General features: G+C 39.3%; 1 protein-coding gene across 20 annotated transcripts in view; it reads right to left on the reverse strand.

Moving 5' to 3' along the window:
- LOC125457120 (target of Nesh-SH3) overlaps nt 1-20,918 on the reverse strand; it is a 313,067-nt gene that overhangs the window by 93,309 nt on the left and 198,840 nt on the right. For 17 of the 20 annotated variants that reach the window (XM_048540862.2, XM_048540869.2, XM_048540866.2 and 14 more), the window contains 6 exons: nt 20,618-20,755; nt 18,770-18,850; nt 13,616-13,693; nt 6,526-6,615; nt 2,094-2,183; nt 820-909 (listed from right to left, as the gene is read on the reverse strand). In XM_048540862.2, coding sequence (XP_048396819.2) covers nt 820-909; nt 2,094-2,183; nt 6,526-6,615; nt 13,616-13,693; nt 18,770-18,850; nt 20,618-20,755 — 567 coding nt within the window. The remainder of the gene's footprint in view (nt 1-819; nt 910-2,093; nt 2,184-6,525; nt 6,616-13,615; nt 13,694-18,769; nt 18,851-20,617; nt 20,756-20,918) is intronic. The other 3 variants (XM_048540867.2, XM_059650240.1, XM_048540882.2) reach the window with 3 other exon arrangements.

A 20,918-nucleotide genomic window follows, 5' to 3' on the forward strand; every position in this document is an offset into this window, starting at 1 on the left:
AAATGTTGTATTTGTATGCATGCAACAGCAAAGCTTTAAGACATTGTAATACATTTAATAACCAAAAGTATACACATGCTCTTTCTGATTACGCTTAAATAAGATGCAGTATATTAATAAAACAAAATGCACTATTTGAACAATGAGTTAAAATTCATGAGGGAGGCACTCTTGAACTGACAATGTTTATATTCCACAAAACATGCAAAACCTTGATCCCACATTATAATTTACATTGGCAAAGTTCTTTAAATATGAGATAACTTGATACATTCCAAGCAAAAGCTAATATTGAAGTCCAAGCAAAGTAACTGCGTTCACAACAAAACATATTTGACCCAAATGCAAAGGAAAGCAATGCACTCCATGTCATCAATAGCTGAGCAGCACAACATTTGTATCTACGCAAACAGGCCAACATCACTTCAGCCAATTGTTAAAAATGACAAAAGCTTGATGATATTAATTTACAGATTGGTACCTTTCACAGTTAAAACCAAATGCAAAACAGAAATTTTTTTTTGCAACATCATTCTTGTTTATCCAAGTAAAATGTAGTCAAAAATAACATTCAAACCTCGAATCCACTCTCCAAAATTCCCACCTTTTATTTCAGATTTTTGTAGAAGCAATATTTTTACAATTTATTTCAACAATGTGCCTTTTTGAAATAATACTAGATGGTTTGCATTCAATCTACTGAAAACATAAAGCAACACGGATGGAGATGATTGAACAAGTTGTGAACAATGACTGTTTATGAAGTGTTCTGCAAATACATGGCAACAGTCAAGCCCAAGCCGATATTTTTAAAAATACCTGTGAGCACTTTTCCACTGCTATCAAATGGAGGTTGAGCAGAGGTTGAACTGTGCCCATGTGGAATGTCAGAAGTTGGAAACAAATATTCTGCAAATGATAAAAAAAAAATGCAAGCTTCTTTCATCTCCCATAAAAACACAAACAGTACCATCTGTAGCATCTGTGTATTTGTTGTACATTGACATGATTTGTCCATGGTTGAATCTGTTACCTGTTAAAATCTAATTAAAGTACTGTTCATGTTTAATTCCAGTCACAGTTTACTGGCCATGATTTACTTTATAGGATTATAAAGTCCATGTGAGGTGGCAAGCCGAGTAGACAATACAATGTCACATGATATCATATAGTGATTTGATTTGATTTCAGCTATTCAGGCAAAAGCAATGCGACGCCCAGAAGGTTAGTCAAGTTACACATTTCACAAAAAGCACTAACACAAAATCAGTGGTATACATAACTCATTAAAGAACCAGAATAACTCAGAAAAATATAAAAATCTATAAAAGGTGAGATAGATGGTGTACTTACTTCCAAGCATAATTCACACAAAAGCAAAAGACTGCATGCAAACACTAACAGTTGTGCCACATACAGTACATAAGTGCAAACTTTAATGTCATCATGTTAACATGTTATATATGATATATTTATTGAGCGATTTTTCTGTGTTAATCTGTAATATAGCTCAGGCAATAATCTATTTTATAGCTCTTTCTCTATAATGTTCTTGCGATTGATCAGGCATACTTGGCATAAGTGAAGCCCTCAAAGATTATGCAATACAACGCAAATCGATCAGTTCACGTTTCAAACAAAGCACAAGCAACATCATGCAAGATATAGTGTGTTGATTGTCTGATACAGCATTAAACATAAATGCAAAATGTAAGAAACTAGGGTTGACCAGTACAAATGAAAAGTCAGTATAGCATTTGTGACATGAGTCGCACATCCGTGGGTTAAAATTGCACACGCAAATATTTTCCCAGTTGTGGGTCACCGTTGTATTTGCTCTCTGGCTTGGCGACATTGTTGATGCTAAACCTTAGCGACCTTTGCCACTCCAATCCATAATCATGCTAAATGTTCTAGTTTCTTAAATTTCCTTCAAAGACTGCTACCAACAAATAGGTAATAGCTTAAAAGATAAAACTTTAATTTTTTTTTTCAAAACATCACTTAGTTATTGATTAAATATGTAATTAAAGACAATTTCATAGATGATACAATAGCATCAGGACTGTTGACATGGATATTACGGCAATTACCTGTTAAATCCTTGTCCTCTATCTTATCAAGTACGGATTCTTGAGTTTGAATGAAAACATCTGGAGTGCCAGGCATTGGCAGTTCATGCTCTGTCAGGGATAATAAAGAAGCCAGATATGTACCTTCCTGTCTTGCACTAAAACAATATCAATATTGATAAACTGACGTTTTTCCAAGTTATTTAAGCTTTTTGATTAATCAATTTTACATGATTCATACAGCATTAACAAGCAACATGACGACTGCTGCCTTGTTAATAAAAGAGCAATACAATAACTCAAGATATATCAGACAGGATTTTCCTCTGCATTTCTGCCTGGTTAGCCGCTGTGCTTAGGTGGAAGGTTTTGCCATTTCCACTCCAAGAGTGTATTTTAGCATTGTCTCAATAATACACTAGATGGTCCTCCCTAGGTAATAACTTGGGAATGATATACAGGAAGTGCATGTTAAAAGAGGTGATAAAGAGTAAGTGATAGCATGGCCTAGGTTTCATGAAGAAGCTCTAATCAGTGGCTTTTACTTCCTGTTTTACTATCAATATGATAGTCCGCTGAGTCTGCTTAGTGACATCACTGTTGCTGGTCATCAGAAACACCCTGAAGCTGATCCAAAAATTCAAAAATGTCAACAAACAAAAAGGGCAAATCAAGGTCACGGAGTTCATTAAATTTTTTGTCAGTTCTTAGTTGCTGACAACGAAATCTGGATCTACAATCACACTTTACATCACTAACTTATCAGTAATGTTGGACACTAATTGTATCGATATCCAATAGCTATTTCACCATTACCAGGAGACAAGGTAAAAACAAAAATTTTTCTACTGGAGCAATTTAAGTTAAGTAAGAGACATTCCAACAATTAATCTCTTCATTACTACTCCTAGACTATAATAATGTGTATTCATTTTGTACCCCAAATGACAAAAGATGACATCCAACCAGAAAAGGAAATATGACTTTGTGGCAGGTCATGCCTCACAAACCTTATCGAGTTCTTTGAGGATGTGACTAGAAAAGTTGATGAGAGTCGAGCTGTGGATGTGGTGTATATGGACTTCAGTAAGGCATTTGATAAGGTTCCCCATGGTAGGCTCATTCAGAAGGTCAGGAGGAGTGGGATACAGGGGAACTTAGCTGCTTGGATACAGAATTGGCTGGCCAACAGAAGACAGCGAGTGGTAGTAGAAGGAAAATATTCTGCCTGGAAGTCAGTGGTGAGTGGGGTTCCACAGGGCTCTGTCCTTGGGCCTCTACTGTTTGTAATTTTTATTCATGACTTGGATGAGGGCATTGAAGGATGGGTCAGCAAGTTTGCAGACGACACGAAAGTTGGAGGTGTCATTGACAGTATAGAGGGCTGTTGTAGGCTGCAGCGGGACATTGACAGGATGCAGAGATGGGCTGAGAGGTGGCAGATGGAGTTCAACCTGGATAAATGCGAGGTGATGCATTTTGGAAGGTCGAATTTGAAAGCTGAGTACAGGATGAAGGATAGGATTCTTGGCAGTGTGGAGGAACAGAGGGATCTTGGTGTGCAGATACATAGATCCCTTAAATGGCCACCCAAGTGGACAGGGTTGTTAAGAAAGCATATGGTGTTTTGGCTTTCATTAACAGGGGGATTGAGTTTAAGAGTCGTGAGATCTTGTTGCAGCTCTATAAAACTTTGGTTAGACCGCACTTGGAATACTATGTCCAGTTCTGGTCGCCGTATTATAGGAAAGATGTGGATGCTTTGGAGAGGGTTCAGAGGTGGTTTACCAGGATGCTGCCTGGACTGGAGGGCTTATCTTATGAAGAGAGGTTGACTGAGCTCGGACTGTTTTCATTAGAGAAAAGGAGGAGGAGAGGGGACCTAATTGAGGTATACAAGATAATGAGAGGCATAGATAGAGTTGACAGCCAAAGATATTTCCTAGGGCGGAAAACGCTAACACGAGGCATCATAGTTTTAAGCAGGTCGGAGGAAAGTATAGAGGGGATGTCAGAGGCGGGTTCTTTACACAGAGAGTTGAGAGAGCATGGAATGCGTTGCCAGCAGCTGTTGTGGAAGCAACGTCATTGGGGTCATTTAAGAGACTGCTGGACATGCATATGGTCACAGAAATTTGAGGGTGCATACATGAGGATCAATGGTCGGCACAAAGTCATGGGCTGAAGGGCCTGTTCCGTGCTGTGCTGTTCTATGTTCTATGACAGCAGCCTCCTGCACACAAAGAGATATGTTTTAATAAATGTCTTAACGGAGCAAAATGAGATAGTGAGGAGAAGTTTAGAGAAGAAATTTTAGACTTTAGGACCTTGAAAACAGGCTGAAGAGGTCAGAGTCAGGGGAGCACAGTTATCCCTCAAGGCTAGACGAGATTAGAGTTGGAACAGGCTTGCCAACATAGTGACTTGAAACTACATGAAGAATTTTAAAACTAAAGTATTGAGATTGGAGACCAACGTAGGTCATCAAGCTTAGGGGGAACAGAATTTGTTTGTAGGATGGGGAAGCATTATCTGGATACAGACTCAAAACAAAACTAGATAAATATTTGAAAAGGGAAGAAAAATGGGGGCCTATGAGTGCAAAGCAGGAGAATGAGACTAAATAAATAGGCCTTTCAAAATGTCAACAAAGGAGTGGTAGGCAACATAACCTCCTCGGAGTTGTTAAGACTCTATGGCTGAGACAATAAGGAACACTGGCTGGTTTTTTATGCAGTTGCAGATTGTGGAATCCTGCAACCGCTTCTTTCAAGGATCATACAAAAAAATTAAACAAAGCTAATGAAGGAACATTACCCAAAATTGGTATCAGGGTAGTTGGGATGTCCAAAATTCCATGCTGCCACACTTCTGGCAGCTATATCAACAAAGAGGAAAATCTTGAAAATGTATTAATTGGTTAATACATTTCATTAAAATTAAGGCCAATAAATACCATACAATACCGCATTTTTACCATCTGAAATGCTTCAGCCAAACTTAAGCAATCAGCAGCTTCTTGACACCAGATGTAAAAGTAATGCTTTGTTACATGAACAACATAATATTTACTCAGTATATATATTTATAAACATAATTCTCAACGTCTTGGCTTTAATGCATTAGCCATGCAAAATTATTTAGCCAAGCCAATGAAATTTAAGAGATTTGATATAAATTCCATGAAAAGTAATTTTAAAAAGCCTCCGTGTAAAGACACATTGTGCCAAATTTTAATAAATATAGGCAAGTTTACAGCGCAGGATGATTTCATTTTTACAATGCCTTAGAATTGCACAAATACCTTTGTCTTCCAACCTAGATTAGTTGCCCATTGTGACAATAGCAAATTTGCATTGATGTAGCAACTTTACTGCAATTAAAGCATTCCAAGTCACTTCAGAGGTGTGCTAACCAACAAAATTTGACATGAAGCCATAGAAGGAGGTAGAAGAGCAATGACAAAAAAGCTTAGTAAGGAGATACACTTTCAGTAGTATCTTATAAGCAAAGGAAGAGGATGAGTTTTTAAGAGAATTTCATGAGGGAATTCTAGAATTTGCAGTCTCATTGACTGAAGGTATGGCTGCCAATATTGGAACTTAAGAAGCAACAATGTGTGAGGCACAAATATACTGTGTGACTTAGGGAATCACAGAAATGCTGAACATTGAGTCTACAGATTGATTTGAAAACTAGTAGAAGAATTGTAAAATTGAAGTGTTGTCAGTACAGATCAAAAGGCATTAGATGTTGGATAAATGGAATTTGGACTGTTAGGGTACAAGCAGCAGAGTTGCGATGACAATTTTATGGAGGAGTTGGCCAGGAGTGAGTTGGAATTGTTAAGTCTGGACGAAATAGTGTAGATGAAGGTTTATCGGCAGTTAAGCTGAAGCAGGGAGGTAGTCAGGCAATATGGTGGAAAAATAGGAAGTCTTATGATGACATGAATATGTACTCATAAACTCATCTTGTAGCGAATAGCTTATAAATTTGGCAAATAGTCTGGTTCGACCTCAAACAGTTGCCAAGGACAGGGCTGGAGTTGGTACTGAAGGAATAGGTTTGGTGGCAGGGACAGTGTTCCTGACATTTAGCCAGAGGAAATTTCTGCTCATCCAATTCTGGCAGACAAGCAGTCAGACTTTTTGGAGATGCAGAGGAGTCAAATGAGGTGATGGTGAGGTACTGCTGGGTATATTTGGCATACACGTGGAAATTAATGGATGGTGTTGCCAAGGGGCTGCACTTTTGCAATAAACTCAATGGGAAACATTCAGAAACCAACCAAAGATTATAAAAAAGATGAACAAAATGCTGGAATCTATGAATGATCAAAGCTGCAAGGCAACATGAAACAGCAATGTTTAAATTCTATTCCTCACAATAACTTGAGTATAAAAGTTTTTCCCACTACTATAATGACAGCAATGGTTCTACAGGCATTTACCTGTGAACTTCTCATCCTTTTTATTATCGAGCTCAGATACTGGAGTTGAACTAAACTTGCGGGGAGTATCAGACTTTGGCGAAACATGGGCTGCAAAGAAACCAAATAGAAATCTTTGTATCTTTCACCAAAATAGCATTAGTGTTGACAAATTGCTATCTTTGACATCTAAAAAACGTTTATACCAAATCTTTTACTCGTCAATTCAATATGCTTCATTTAAACATTTAAAAAAGCCTAATCATTGCTAGGAATATTAATTAACTTCTTTCTGATTTAGGTTTTCTTTCCAATTATTCAGTTGAACTTGTCTCACCTTTTTGATATTAGAATTAGAATAAGATTTTATTGTCATGTGTATTCAAGTACATAAGTACATGAGTAAAATCTTAGATACAACACTACCTCACCTTAAGTAGGAAAATAAAGAAACAAAGTTAAAACTTCAGCAGTATTTCTTAAGTACATAGCCATGCTGGCCTCACACTCCCTACAAAGGCTCAATCTCCTTTGCTTTGGCCTGTTGTCTGGGAGACCTCAGACTGCCTGCTGTCACCACTGCCACACGGTGAAATCATTAAATGTTCACTGCTATAAAAGAATCCTTGGAATATTGGAAGTTTCACTCACAGAAAGAGTGACCTGATTCCAAATGCTTCATCTTACAGCACAGACCATCTGGACAGAGATTTGAAATAAAAACGGGGTGATTACTTTGCTGGGATTACACTACAGGCCTCCCAACAGTCAGATGGACATAGAATAGCCAATATGCACGTCACAGAGAGGTGTGAGGGGAACATGGCTGTTACTGTCGGGAATTTCAACTTTGCTAACATTAACTGGGATTGCTTTAGTATGAAAGGATTAGATGGGTAAAATTTTTGAAGTACATCCAGGAGAGCTTTTTTTTGTGCCAGTATGTAGATAGTCCTACTAGAGATGGGCAGTATTAAGAGTAATCCGATCAAAAAAAAGCCGGTCAAGTGGTTGAAGTTTCAGCAGGTGTGCATTTGGAGATAGTTAACCTAAAGGCGTAAGTTTCAAAATCATTCTGGGTAGAAATAAGGATAGTGCTGAAAGTGTGTGTGTAAACTGGGGAAGACCAATTTCAATATCTTTCGGCAGGATCTGGCAAACCTAGACTTCGAGTGGCTACTTGCGGTTCAGTCTACATTTGGTAAGTGGGAACCGTTCAAAGATAGCATTGTGAAAATTCAGGGTCAACTTTTTCCTCTAACAGTGAAGAGCAGAGCAGCAAGTCCAGGGACCCCTAGATGTCAAGGGATAGACAATTTTATGAATGAAAAAGGAGGAAGCATATGTCAGGTGTAGACCATTAAAAACAGCGGGTGCCCTTCAAAAGTACAGAGACTGTAGGTTGCTTAAAGATAAAATTAGAACAGCAAAGAGGGACCATTAAATATCTTTGGTAGGTAAGACCAAAGGAAAACCCCAAGTCATTAAGAGCAAGAGGATTACCAGGGAAAGAGTTGGGCTTATTAAACACCAAAGGGCAACCTGTGCATGAAGCCAGATGATGTGGGTGAGGTCTGAGATGAATATCTCTCATCTGTGTTCACAAATACATTGTAGCCAGGGATGTCATTTGGGATGGCGAGGGTTTAGAACATGCTATGCTTACTGAGGAAAAAGTATTAGATTATCTCGCGGGCTAAAGGTGTCTAAATCCTCAGAGCATGATGAGATGTATCCTAGGTTATAGGGTGATTGCTGGGGCCATGGTGGAGATACTTAATACTTCATTGGCCAGATGATTAACTTCAGTGCCAGATGATTAACAATCCTCCAATATAGTTCCTTTGTTCAAGGGCAGCAGGGATAAGGCAGATAATTACAGGGCAGTTAGTTTGATGTTGGTGGTAGAGAAATTATTGGAATAAATTTGAAGGGACAGAATTAAATCACACTTAGAAAGATGGATTGACCCGGGATACTCTGGAGGATGATCCTGTCTTACTAATTTAACTGAGTTTTTTTAAAGGTCACTAAATACATTGATGAGAGTAGTGTAGTTGATAGGGGTTACATGGACTTCAGTATGGCTGTTAAGAAGGTCTCATATGGAAGGCAGTTCCAAAAGAAAACAGCCCATGGGATCCAAGACAAGTTGGAAAAAATGATGCAAAATTGGCTTACAAGTAGGAGACAAAGATTGATGGTGGAGTGATGCTTTTGTGATTGGAAGCCCATGACCCAGCAGTTTACCACAGGAATGGTGCTGGGTCACTTGCTGTTTGTTATGTACATTAACGACTTGGATGTTAAGGTAGAAGGTATAAGAAGTAAGTTTTGCAGATGACACAAAAATTGGTGTCATTTTTGATAGTAAGGAGTGGTTTCAGTCTACAGTCTGATATTGATTAGCTAGTAAATTGGGCTCAGGAAAGGCAGATGAATTTAATCCTGAAAAGGTGATGCACTTTGCGAAGTCTAATAAGGGCAGGATATTCATCATGAATGGCATGTCCCTCGGGAGTACTGAGGAACAAAGGGACCTTGGTTTACAAGTCTATAGGTTCCTGGAGGAATCAACACAGGTAAGTAGAGTGACAAAGGACACCTATGGGATAAGCAAAGGACAAAGAACAAAGAAAATTACAGCACAGGAACAGGCCCTTCGGCCCTCCAAGCCTGCACCGACATGCTACCCATCACAACTAAAACCCCCTATCCTTCCGGGGACCATATCCCTCTATTCCTATCCTATTCATGTATTTGTCAAGACGCCCTTTAAAAGTCACTATAGTATCTACTTCCACTACCTTCCCCAGCCGTGAGCTCAGGGCATCCACCATTCTCTGTGTAAAGTAACTTGCCTTGTACATCACCTTTACACCTTGCCCCTCACACCTTAACCTATGGCCCCTAATAACTGACTCTTCCACCCTGGGAGAAAGCTTCTGACTGTCCACTCTGTCCATGCCCTTCATAATCTTGTAGACCTCTATCAGGTCGCCCATCAACTCTGTTGTTCCAGCAAGAACAACCCAAGTTTCTCCAACGTCTCCTCATAGCTAATGCCCTCCATACCAGGCAACATCTTGGTAAATCTTTTCTGTACCCTCTCCAAAGCCATCACCCAGTAGTGCTGCAACCAAAATTGAACACAATATTCCAAATACGGCCTTACTAAGGTTCTATAAAACTGCAACATTACCTGCCAATTTTTAAACTCAGTGCCCCTGGCAATGAAGGCAAACATGTCATATGCCTTGTTGACTACCTTCTCCACCTTCATTGCCACTTTCAGTGACCTGTGTACCTGTACACCTAGATCCCTCTGCCTATTAGTACACTTTAGGGTTCTGCCATTTACTGTATATTTTCCATATTGACTTTCCAAATTACATTATCTTACATTTTTCCGGATTGAACTCCATCTGCCATCTCTCTGCCCAAGTCACCAACTGATCTATATTCTGCTATATCCATTGATGGTCCTCATCACTATCCGCAATTCCACCAACCTTCGTGTCATCAGCAAACTTACTAATCAGACCAGTTACATTCTCCTCCAAATCACATATATATTACAAACAGCAAAAGGTCCCAACACTGATCCCTGAGGAATGCTACTAGTTTATAGCCCTCCATTCAGAAACATACCCTTCCACAGCTACCCTCTGTGTTCTATGATTGAGCCAGTTTTTTAACCATTTTGCAAGCTTATTTCTAAGCCCATGGGACTTTACCTTCTGTATCAACCTGCCAGGAGGGACCTTGTCAAAGGCCTTAACTGAAGTCCACGTAGACAACATCCACTGCGCTACCCTCATCGATCATCTTTGTCACTTACTCAAAAAACTCAACAAAGTTAGTGAGACATGACCTGCACCCCCCTTCACAAACCATGCTGCCTCTCACTAATATGCCCACATATTCCAAGTGGGAGTAAATCCTGTCTCAAAGAATCCTCTCCAATAATTTCCCGACCACTGACATAAGGCTCACCGGCCTGTAATTAGCTGGATTATCCTTGCCACCTTTCTTAAACAAAGGAACAACATTGGCTGTTTTCCAATCCTCTGGGACCTCCCCCGTAGCCAGTGAGGATACAAAGATTTCCCTCAAGGCCGCAACAGTTTCCTCCCTTGCCTCTCTCGGTATTCTGGGGTATATCCCATCAGACCCTGGAGACTTGTCTACATCAATTTTTTTTCAAAATCCCAAATACCTCCTCCCGTTTGATCTCAACATGACCCAATCTATCTTCACACCATTCCCCAGACTCATCATCCACCAAGTCCTTCTCTATGATGAATACTGGCACAAAGTACTCATTTAATACCTCACCCATTTCCTCTGGGTCTGTCCGCACATAAATTCCCTTCCCTGTCCTTGAGTGGGCCAACCTTCTCCCTGGCTACCCTCTTGCTCTTTATAGATGTATAAAAAACCTCAAGATTTTCTTTAATCCTGTCAGACAATGACTTTTCGTGACCCCTTGCAGCAATCCTGACTCCTTGCTTAAGTTTCTTTTGACTTTCCTGTATTTCACCCTTGCTTTGTGTGTTTCCAGCCTCCTATCCTTGACAAATGCTTCCTTTTTCTTTTTGATTCAGCTCACAATATCTCTCATTACCCAAGGTTCCCTAAACTTACTGTACTTATACTTCATCCTTACAGGAATGTGCCAATCCTGAGTTGACAGCAACTTACATTTGAAAGCGTCTCACATGTCAGATGTTGATTTGCCCTCAAACGTCTGTCTCCAATCTACATTCTTCAGTTCCGGCCTAATATTGTTGTAATTAGCCTTCCCACAAATTTAACACTTTTACCTGACAACTACACTTATCTTCATCCTTCAGTACCTTAAAGCTTACTGAATTGTGATCACTGTTCGTGAGCTGCTCCCCTACTGAGACCTCAACCACCTGGCCAGGCTTATTCCCTAATACTAAGTCCAGTTCATCCCCTTATAACAAAGTGTTGAGCTGGATGAACACAGCAGGCCAAGCAGCATCTTAGGAGCACAAAAGCTGATGTTTCAAGCCCTTTATCTGATGGAGGGTCTAGGTCCGAAACGTCAGCTTTTGTGCTCCTAAGATGCTACTTGGCCTGCTGTGTTCATCCAGCTCCACAATTTGTTATCTCTGATTCTACAGCATCTGCAGTTCCCATTATCTCCAGTACATCCCCTTTCCTAGTTGGACTATCTACGTACTGTTTCAAGAAGCCCTCCTGGATGCTCTTCACAAACTCTGCCCCATCATCGCCCTAAACACTAAATGAGTCCCAGTCAATAGATAGGAAGTTAAAATCACCCACAATAACAACCGTCTTACCTTTACATCTTGCCAAAATCTGTTCTTCTATCTCCCACTGCCTGTTGGGAAGCCTATAGTAAACCCCAAATATTGTGATTGCACACTTCCTGTTCCTGAGCTCTAGCCATATTGTTTCGCTGTATGTGCCATTTGAGGTGTCCTCCCACAGTACAGCTGTGATATTCTCCTTAACTAGTACAACTCCTCCACTCCTTTTACATCCCCTGTATCCCACCTGAAACATTTGTATCCTGGAACGTTAAGCTACCAATCCTGTCCCTTGCTTAACCAAGTCTGTGTAATAGCAATAGTAATAGGATGCTTGGCTTCATTAGTCAGGGCATGGAATACAGGAGCAAGGAAGCCTTGTTACAACTTTGTAACACACTAGTTAGAGTACAGATGGAGTACCACGTGCAGTCTGGTCGCCACACTATCAGGAGGATCTGATTGCACTGGAGAGGGTGCAGAGGAGATTCACCAGGATCTTGCCTGGGATAGAAAGTCTGTTATGAAGACAGACTTGATAGGCTGAATTAGTTTTTCCTGGAGCTGAGGAGAGATCTGATTGAGGTATATAGAATTATGAAAGGCCTAAACAGAGCTGATTATGAAAATTTCTTTTCCATGGCAGATGTGTCTAAGATCAGATGACAAAAGTTTAAAGTGGGAGTAAGTGCCTTAGAGGAGATCTCAATTTCTTATTCACCCAGAAGAGTGATAGAGACATGTAACTTGCTGACTGACAGGGTGGTTGAGGCAGGTACTCCCACAACATTTAAGAAACATTTTGAAACTGATTTCAAAGATTTCAAAGCTGGTGAATTCTATGTTCAGGCCATGGGGCTGTAGGCTCCTGAGGCAGAACTGCAGGTATTGTTCCTCCAGTTTGTGTGTGGCATAGCAGGTTATGGGCCAAGAGTAGGTTAAGTGGGATTAGTGTAGTTTGGTGTTTATTGCTTGGAATAGACATGGTGGGCTGAAGGACCTATTTCTATGGTTCGATCCATGTTTCTGCATATTTCAACTACTGCATCCTTTCCTCATTGAACCTAGAGAGTAGCACTTCTACATCAGCCAATTTGCTTTGCCTTTTCTTCTGTTGCACCAACTATTTAGACTTTTCTCAAAGGCATGATCAGCTCTTTAACTGAATCTATAGACTGAAAATCAGTTGTGTCCTTTCTCTACTTGCCCCCTTCCCTGCCTCCCCCCCCACCCCTTTAAGTCTTGTTGGCTCTAAACTTTGACACTGGCATTATTTAAATTACCTGATCCAATATTCTCCGACCAAGTCAGCCTCTTCCAACTGTGACTGGCAAAGGCCCTATCCATTGTTCCTATGCCACTACATCAAAAGGCCTAATGAGTACCAATCCAGCATTTTGTCATTTAATACAATTTGCTCAAAAATAAACCAGAGTTTATTAACCATGGTGCACATGTTTACCAGACAGAAGGTGCACATAGATTCCATTTCTTAACCCAAGCCTCAAAGAATTAAGTGTAATTTCTTTATTCAATTTGACTTTGGTTGAAACTTGTTGACAACCTAAGAGCAACATTATTTGTAGCAAATGTTCATAAAAGTAAATAATACCTTTACTTATTGTTTCCTGTCTGTATCAAAGTGACATATTTTATAGTAAATTGAATCCTATGAGAGTAAGTGGACAGCACATGAGTTACAACAGTGTAATTCAAATGTAAAATAAATAAGGTGTTACACACATGAATATATTCTATAAATGCCAATTGACAGCATTTGTACTTATGTCATAGGTTAATGCAAATACCTGTGATTTCTTTGTCTTCAATGTGACCAAGAGTTGGAATGAATGCATGAGAAGTATCAGGGTGTGTCAGTTTATTGTCTGTAAGGGACAATAAAACCAATAGCAAACATTGTGTTTTTCACCAAAATGAGCAGCAATTTGCTTCTCTGTTTCTGAGACAAGCACTCTCTCTAAAATCAAGTAAACAGTTAATTGGTTATTCAACTGAATTCAGGCAAAATCCTCAAAAGCCATGCAACACATTGTATAATGGTGAATGCTGAAATTCCACACAGCGCTGAAAGATTCCATAAATATGCAGCAGTTACTACTTTTGTTGTTACCATTTATAGCCATGTTTAAAAATGATAATTTAAATAATTTCTCCAACTTTATTTTGGTTGGTCACTGCAAATGAATTACAGTCACAAACAAGTTATTGGAATATACTTAGAAGACCAAGAAACCATGTGTTCTAATACACACCAACTTATTTTAAACTAGTCAGGCAACATTAAATACATGAGTACATTAACCACTGTGTGGAATAATTGGGGCAAACTCTCATTATGACCCATTTTCAGACGTGATTTCAGTTTGCAATTGACCTTAAAAGGACCTGAAACTATCTAAAATCAGCCCAGTATTGGCCTCATTATAAAATGGAGGGGTGAGTTGTCATCACCTCCAAAGTGGAATATGGGCGGTGACATTATTTTGAAGTCTCGGAAGAGACATGGAGGAGCAGCACCAGGTGTGGGTTATCAGTGGTTTGCAGCCTTGTTCTGTCACCCTGGGTCCTGCAAAGCAGAGTCAGCTCCATCTTTCAACTCTGACAGTGGGATTTATTATCACTCACCAAATTCAGGCATGTGCAGTCGATTACCAGGATTAAATGTAGCACAACCCCTCACAGCAGAGGCCACTAGTTTTTTTAAACTGACTTGAATTATTCTACCACTATCATAAAACCTTCAATTCATAGGGATATCAATTTCATTGTTGAAATGAGGTTTGCTTCCAGTCCCTCAATACAGGAGTGGAAGCCACAAGGTGGAGCTGGCAATGGATGATGCCTTTGTCTTTTCTAATTGTAAAATATTCGCAGCAATATCTAGTCAGGCTGTCTTACAGTTCAGCACTGCAGGAGCCTTTAGCAGCCACATGTTAATATTTTGTCCTAAGTACCTGTTGTGTTATATCCAATGACTTTTTCAGTTTGGTATGTGCCTGATTCAGACAACACAGTCTGAATGATAATCAGAGAACACAATATATTCCCATGTGAAAATTAAGGAATCACGCCTATCCAAATTCCTACATCTGTAGAATTCAATTCCATACAGCAATAGTGAACTGTAAGCCAATTAAAAATAGCAGTCTATCTCTGCAAGTTGCTGCACCAAAGGGCTTGCAATGTTAGCAATGCCATCAGTAAGTGGTGACCATTGCTGATGCTGCATAACTATGGGGAGGGCACCTGAATAGTGGAGTACACTTGAAGAGAGGTAAATGTGAAAGCCAAAGCCAGGCAGGCCCTGACGGCCACCTTGGACATGAAGTTTCAAAAGTGGCAATGACTAAGAGGATCCTCATTCCTGACATGGGCCTTGCAGTGTTCATAAACATATTAGGACGAGCCACGCCAACTATGCAACCCACTGGGGGCCACCAGGGTTTACCTGGAAATCTCCCCAGGTGCCAGGAGGCTCTTCCGATGTAGGCAAATGCTAACAAGGGCAGGAGGTGGCCCTATGTTGGCTACTTAGGTGACTTTGCCAACTTTCTCACTTTAGGAAAAACCTGATTATGGAAAGACATTGGCTTCATTGCCAATATGTCCCTACCATTCTGCCAGCCCTCCCATTTCCCAGCCCATCATCAATGAACCAGAAAAATTCAGCACCATTTTTGCAGAATTGGAGATTTTCATGTTGCTATGGGTAACTAAGTATATTATGTCTTCCAAAGTAGAACTGAGCAATTAATATGAGGAAAAGGATGACCACCAGTGGACTATCTCCTTGCTTCCTCTGGTCTATTTCAAGGAAGTGGCCCTCCAAATCCAGGAATGAAGTTTAGACATGTTGGCAGGAGATGAAGAAACGACAGACATGGCCCATTTCAAGGTTCTCTACATCTCTCACCAACTTGAAGTTTTACATCTGTTTCTCCCCCACAGGCTTTGGCTGAGCTGCTGAGCATTTCTAGCAATTTGTTTTTACTTTTGCTTCAGAGTTCCAGCACCTGAAGTATTTAACTATGGTAATAGAGCTTGGAGAATACTCGAGGCAATTTTATGGGCATCTGTGAATACAAGCGGAAGGAATGCTTGGGTGCAAAGAGACAGTTTGTGATGGTAGTAACTGGAACAGAGCAAACACATCTTGATTGTTCTGGTGAAATCATTGGTTTTTTTTTGCAATATGACAGCTTAGTGCCTTGACAACCAGATATTTGTTGTATAAATAGAGGTTTGTCTCATTGTACTTGCTGCAGCAAGATTTTTTTTTAAAATCACATCACCATCATAGCTGGGAGCTCTTTTGCTCCCCAGATTGTTGCCAGATAGCTCTTCAACTGAATAAGGCAGTCATGCCTCAACCTGCAAATCTCTGTGAAAAGATTGTCTTTCCACTCGACACACTCCCAGCACAATGGGTAATATAACCGGAACAAGGACATGAGCAGAAAAGCACCCAAAACCAGAAAATGAGGGTGGACTCAAGGTACATCTCACTTGCATATCATTTGAGTTACCCATGGAGAGCACTTATTTGTGGCTGGGATTGTCCCCAGTTACTGTGAGAGTGGTGGACAGACAGGCTTGGAATTGATTCACTGAGCTCATTGGTGGCTGTGGCACAGTCACAGAAGTTGGTTTTATGGAGGCAGATTTGCTTGGGAGCTCGCCACATGGTGAATATGATTGCCAGGTTGATCAAAATATTCCACTCTGTCTTGCATTGCTAGACACCTATGATGTAATGCTATTCCTCGCATCTAGCATTAGGTAGGACAAACATGATGGAAATTTTGACTTATGACATTACCCACAAAGTAACATACCTACCCAAAGTGGGGGAGTTTCTTCACTTGAGGTGCAATGTACCATGGTCTATTTTCTATCTGCTCCAAATTACCACAAAAAAAGTGGAAAAAAATACCAAGAGAAATTCATTTACTGCTGCATCTTGCTAAGCAGGTTTTACAACAGGTGGCCAGAAATCCCAAGCAGGAGGGAAGGATTCGCTGTCATTCACTCTTCAGCTCAGCAATAATGAATTGACAGATTGGGCTCAAATCATTAATTCTGTATATCTCTCTGTGGATGGTGCCTGAACTGATGAATTTCTCCAGCACGTTCTGCTTTCATTTCTGATCTCCAGCATCCCAGTAGTACTTTGCTTTTATTTGACCTTCCTTAAGTATTAGTTGCAGCCTTTAAAAGCCTCAGTTATACTACTTACCACTTATTTCTGATGAAAGGAACACCTGTCGGCAGGCCAGTCTGGGCTGGATGCTCCTGATGCATATATATATATATATTGATTTCAAAATCCTACAAAGGTTGACCCCTGTGTTGCCAGTGAGTCAACAAATTGTTGCAAAGTGCCCCTTTAGCTCTGAACTACAACTTCAGTTCTAAGTTTATTAGCTATTAATAAGTTACCAAAACAAAATTCACAAAACCTCCCGAGAGGCACATACATCCATTCAACATCATGAGAGCATAGCTAAGAAAAGATCGCAGTTACTGAATGCTACAATGATATTTACATATTGTGATGAACAGAATATTGGCCTGGCAAAGCTTTTATTGAACACAGGACAGGATCCTGTTGAGATTTTAAGGTCTTCTCAGCTGAATGGATAACTTTTTGGGAAAATCCACCTAATCACATGCCAAGCGATCAAAGCAATCCACACAAGGGCACCAGCATGGCTTCCCTTAAATCAAAACCCTAGGGAAGAAAGTCCCTCGCAGCAGGAGCTGTTAGCCTATTGCATTCAGCAATGCCATGGGGAAAGCCATAACTGTTAGTGGAAAGGTAGCTTAGGGAACATAGAACTGTGCCAGACCCTGAACAGAATTCTGAAACTGAAGGAATGATCATCGGCATTTGAGTAGATAATTAGATTGGTGTTTCAGGACGGTCTAGGACTTAACTTTGCTCATGGTGCTTCGAAGAATGCATCTGTTCTTCCTTCCACCAGAAAACATGTAAAAGTACCTAAATGCCATCTGCGGCAAGATCTATTTTATCCCGGGTCCTCTTTCTGGTACCTTCACCTGGCAGAAAATTCACCATGGCTTTCCTGCTCATGCCAAGAACTAAAGAATGATTAAAACATTTTAAGAAGGAAGAACATTAGATGAGTGATCACATGCCTGTTCAAAACAGCAAATTAAAAATAATGATTTCTGTTATTCAGATGAAGCTGAAATTTCCGGAATAATTTTTAAAAAAAGATGAAGAGCTGCGGACTTTGGAAATCAGAAACAAAATCAGAAATTTCTAGAAAAAGTCACCAGGTCAGGCAGCATCTATGGAGAGAAAGCAGAGTTAATGTTTCAGGTCCAGTGACCCTTCAGAACAAAGTTTTGACTTTGTTCTGTTAATAATACACTACATGAATACATTGAAGTCCAATACAAAACATTAGTTCATCAAACGAAATTTTAAAAATGTGGGAAAAAAATGCTTTTAATTTCTATTGTCATTTGACACCTCTTAAGTTCATAACTTAAGGTCGAGAAAGCCCGGGTGAAAATTCTTCGTAGCATGTATGTATGAAAACTTACAAACTTGAATTATTATTGCAACTGATTCAGGCACCAATTTCAAATATACTGAAGAAGGTGTCAGACCAGCATTTTTCCACACACTATTTTGTTCGTGAGAATAAATGTTAATAATTCCAATATGATCTGATACTCCCCAGATTTGTGTGAAATGCTTTTGTAGCATGCATCAGTTTTATTTAGTGTTGTCACAAACAGATGCTGAACAAACAATACAGACTGCTCTATAAAAGGATAATTAAAAAGGTATCAGACCATGAAGAGAAGAAAACATGCAAAATGATGAAAATGTAAGCCACAGGCACAAAATTATTTGCACAATCACATCATATTATTTACAGCCATGCCAGAGGTAGCTTTGGGAATACCTGTTAATTCTTTTTCTCCTGTCTCATGTACAGGGCTTGGACTTGGCACAACTGCAGTGCGAGATGTTGAGACCCCATAGTCTGTAATAGATAAATGAACCTAGTGAAGCCGCTGCTTCCTCTTCCAAAAACAACACTAGATTTGCTGTAGATATTAAATGCCAGTGGCTAGTCCAAAAGACTGTGCTCCCAGTGTAACTGGCTTGTTACATCAAGGTAAGCAAGGATATAAAAGTAAATGTAAAGTATTGTAGCTTTTGCACTAAGCAAAAGATTGTGTAATCAGGCACTGCACAATTGATCACTGGAAAAGATCAACGGTTTTTGATTTTAAATTAAAAACAACTTTTAAAGCATCATATGAGACATGGCTGGTTGGTCACACGACATAAAAAAACACTTTATATCACTGGCCATTAGTGTAAATCTGTCACAAAATTTGTTATCTTATTTAACGATGACAGCAAACAATGGGTTTTAATGTAGTCATACCGTGTATGCACAAAATACCATTTTGTATAATACTGAACATAATATTTTGATGAATTAACTTAATAGTTATTCAAAACAATTCATATAAGAAGAATACTGACAACAGGCACTCCATGCAGTGATGTTGTTTTAACCACACAAAATGTATTTCTTAATCATCAATTGAAATTCAAAATAATATAGCCATGAAATGCTGATAGACACTTTATAACCAAGCATACAATTAGCATGCAGCCCAAGGAAACCAACAGCAATAAGCCAAGTGCATAAATTCTGTGAAATGTGCAGTGATTCTTTTTCACTTCATATACTTTGCATAAGAATAACGAATGGGTTCCATGCAAAACAGTGTGTTGGCTATAAAACACACAGATAAAGTGAATACTTACTTAATTGTAATAATAATACAATCGACAGCATGTATCCTACCATTCTTTCGGTTTACTACTAATCACATGACAGTAATAAGTTTTTACTCTTTTCTTGCGTTCATACACAAGGCACAAATATTCTCAGAGATACCTGCAAAGTCTTTCTCGCCGATCTTAGCAAGTTCGGATTCTGATATTGGACTGAAAACATTTGTGTATCAAAAGATTGGCAACTCAGTCTGAGATCAAACTGAACTCATGAGCAGTGTTAGGAGTTGGTACACGATAGCCTTAAAATATAAAAAAGGAAGCTGGGGACAAAATTTTTGATACTGAAGAAAATAACAGTGGAGTTACACCGTTGTATATATTTGTGTAACCAGACACCATTTGAATCAAGCACTTTTGCAGAATTGGCCTTATTCTTTCATTGTAATAGCATTAAACATATCTAAATGTAGTCATGAATGGCAGAACAAATGATACCTTCTATACAATACTAAAAAGTGTTGAGTACTTCAATATAACTCAAATGAACTTCATATAACAGTGATATGATGACAGATATTCCATGCAGCAATATTGCTTCTACTTGGTAAAAGGTTAATTCTTGTCTGTTACCTTCATAACAATGTAGCTGTGACAGTTTATCAGACAGTTTTTAGCCATGCTAAAAATGTTCAAAAGAACCAACAAAAACAAGCAGAACACACACAAATTCCAAGAGATCTGCACTGAATTGCTCATTTGATAATAATTTGTGCCACAACATTGCATGAATTGCAGGCAAAAACAGCAGAGTAATTATAATATGTTTTATGCACAAGTGAATTCAACAGTCACTTAATGTATAAGTGTGAAAGCACCCAGGCATGTGTTTGAACTTTTTCAGGCTTTTGCACAAATCTTAACATGCACTTTATTATTATTTGTTACGTTATTCAGTTCACACCCAAGGCAGAAATATTGTGCGAAGTAGTTGTACCTTCAGTCATTCCTATTTTAGCAGGTTCAGATTCTGGGATTGGATTGAATACATCAGGGTTGTCAGTGACTGGCAGTTCATTGTCTGAGATTGAACTGAATGTATAACGAGTGTGAGAGGTTGCCACCACATGGTCTGCTGGGAATAAGAGGGAAGCCAAGTACAAAATTCTTAACCTTTTGTGAACAGAGATCTTGAGTTGTAGTAATTAAAACATCTGATTTACTGAACATCATTACTATGCAGGATTGTTGCAGAATTACTCTTATGCTTTTATTATTTTGACTTTAATAGATTCCAG

This window comes from Stegostoma tigrinum, chromosome 12, assembly GCF_030684315.1.
Source record: "Stegostoma tigrinum isolate sSteTig4 chromosome 12, sSteTig4.hap1, whole genome shotgun sequence".
In the NCBI taxonomy this organism is placed as follows: Eukaryota; Metazoa; Chordata; class Chondrichthyes; order Orectolobiformes; family Stegostomatidae; genus Stegostoma; species Stegostoma tigrinum.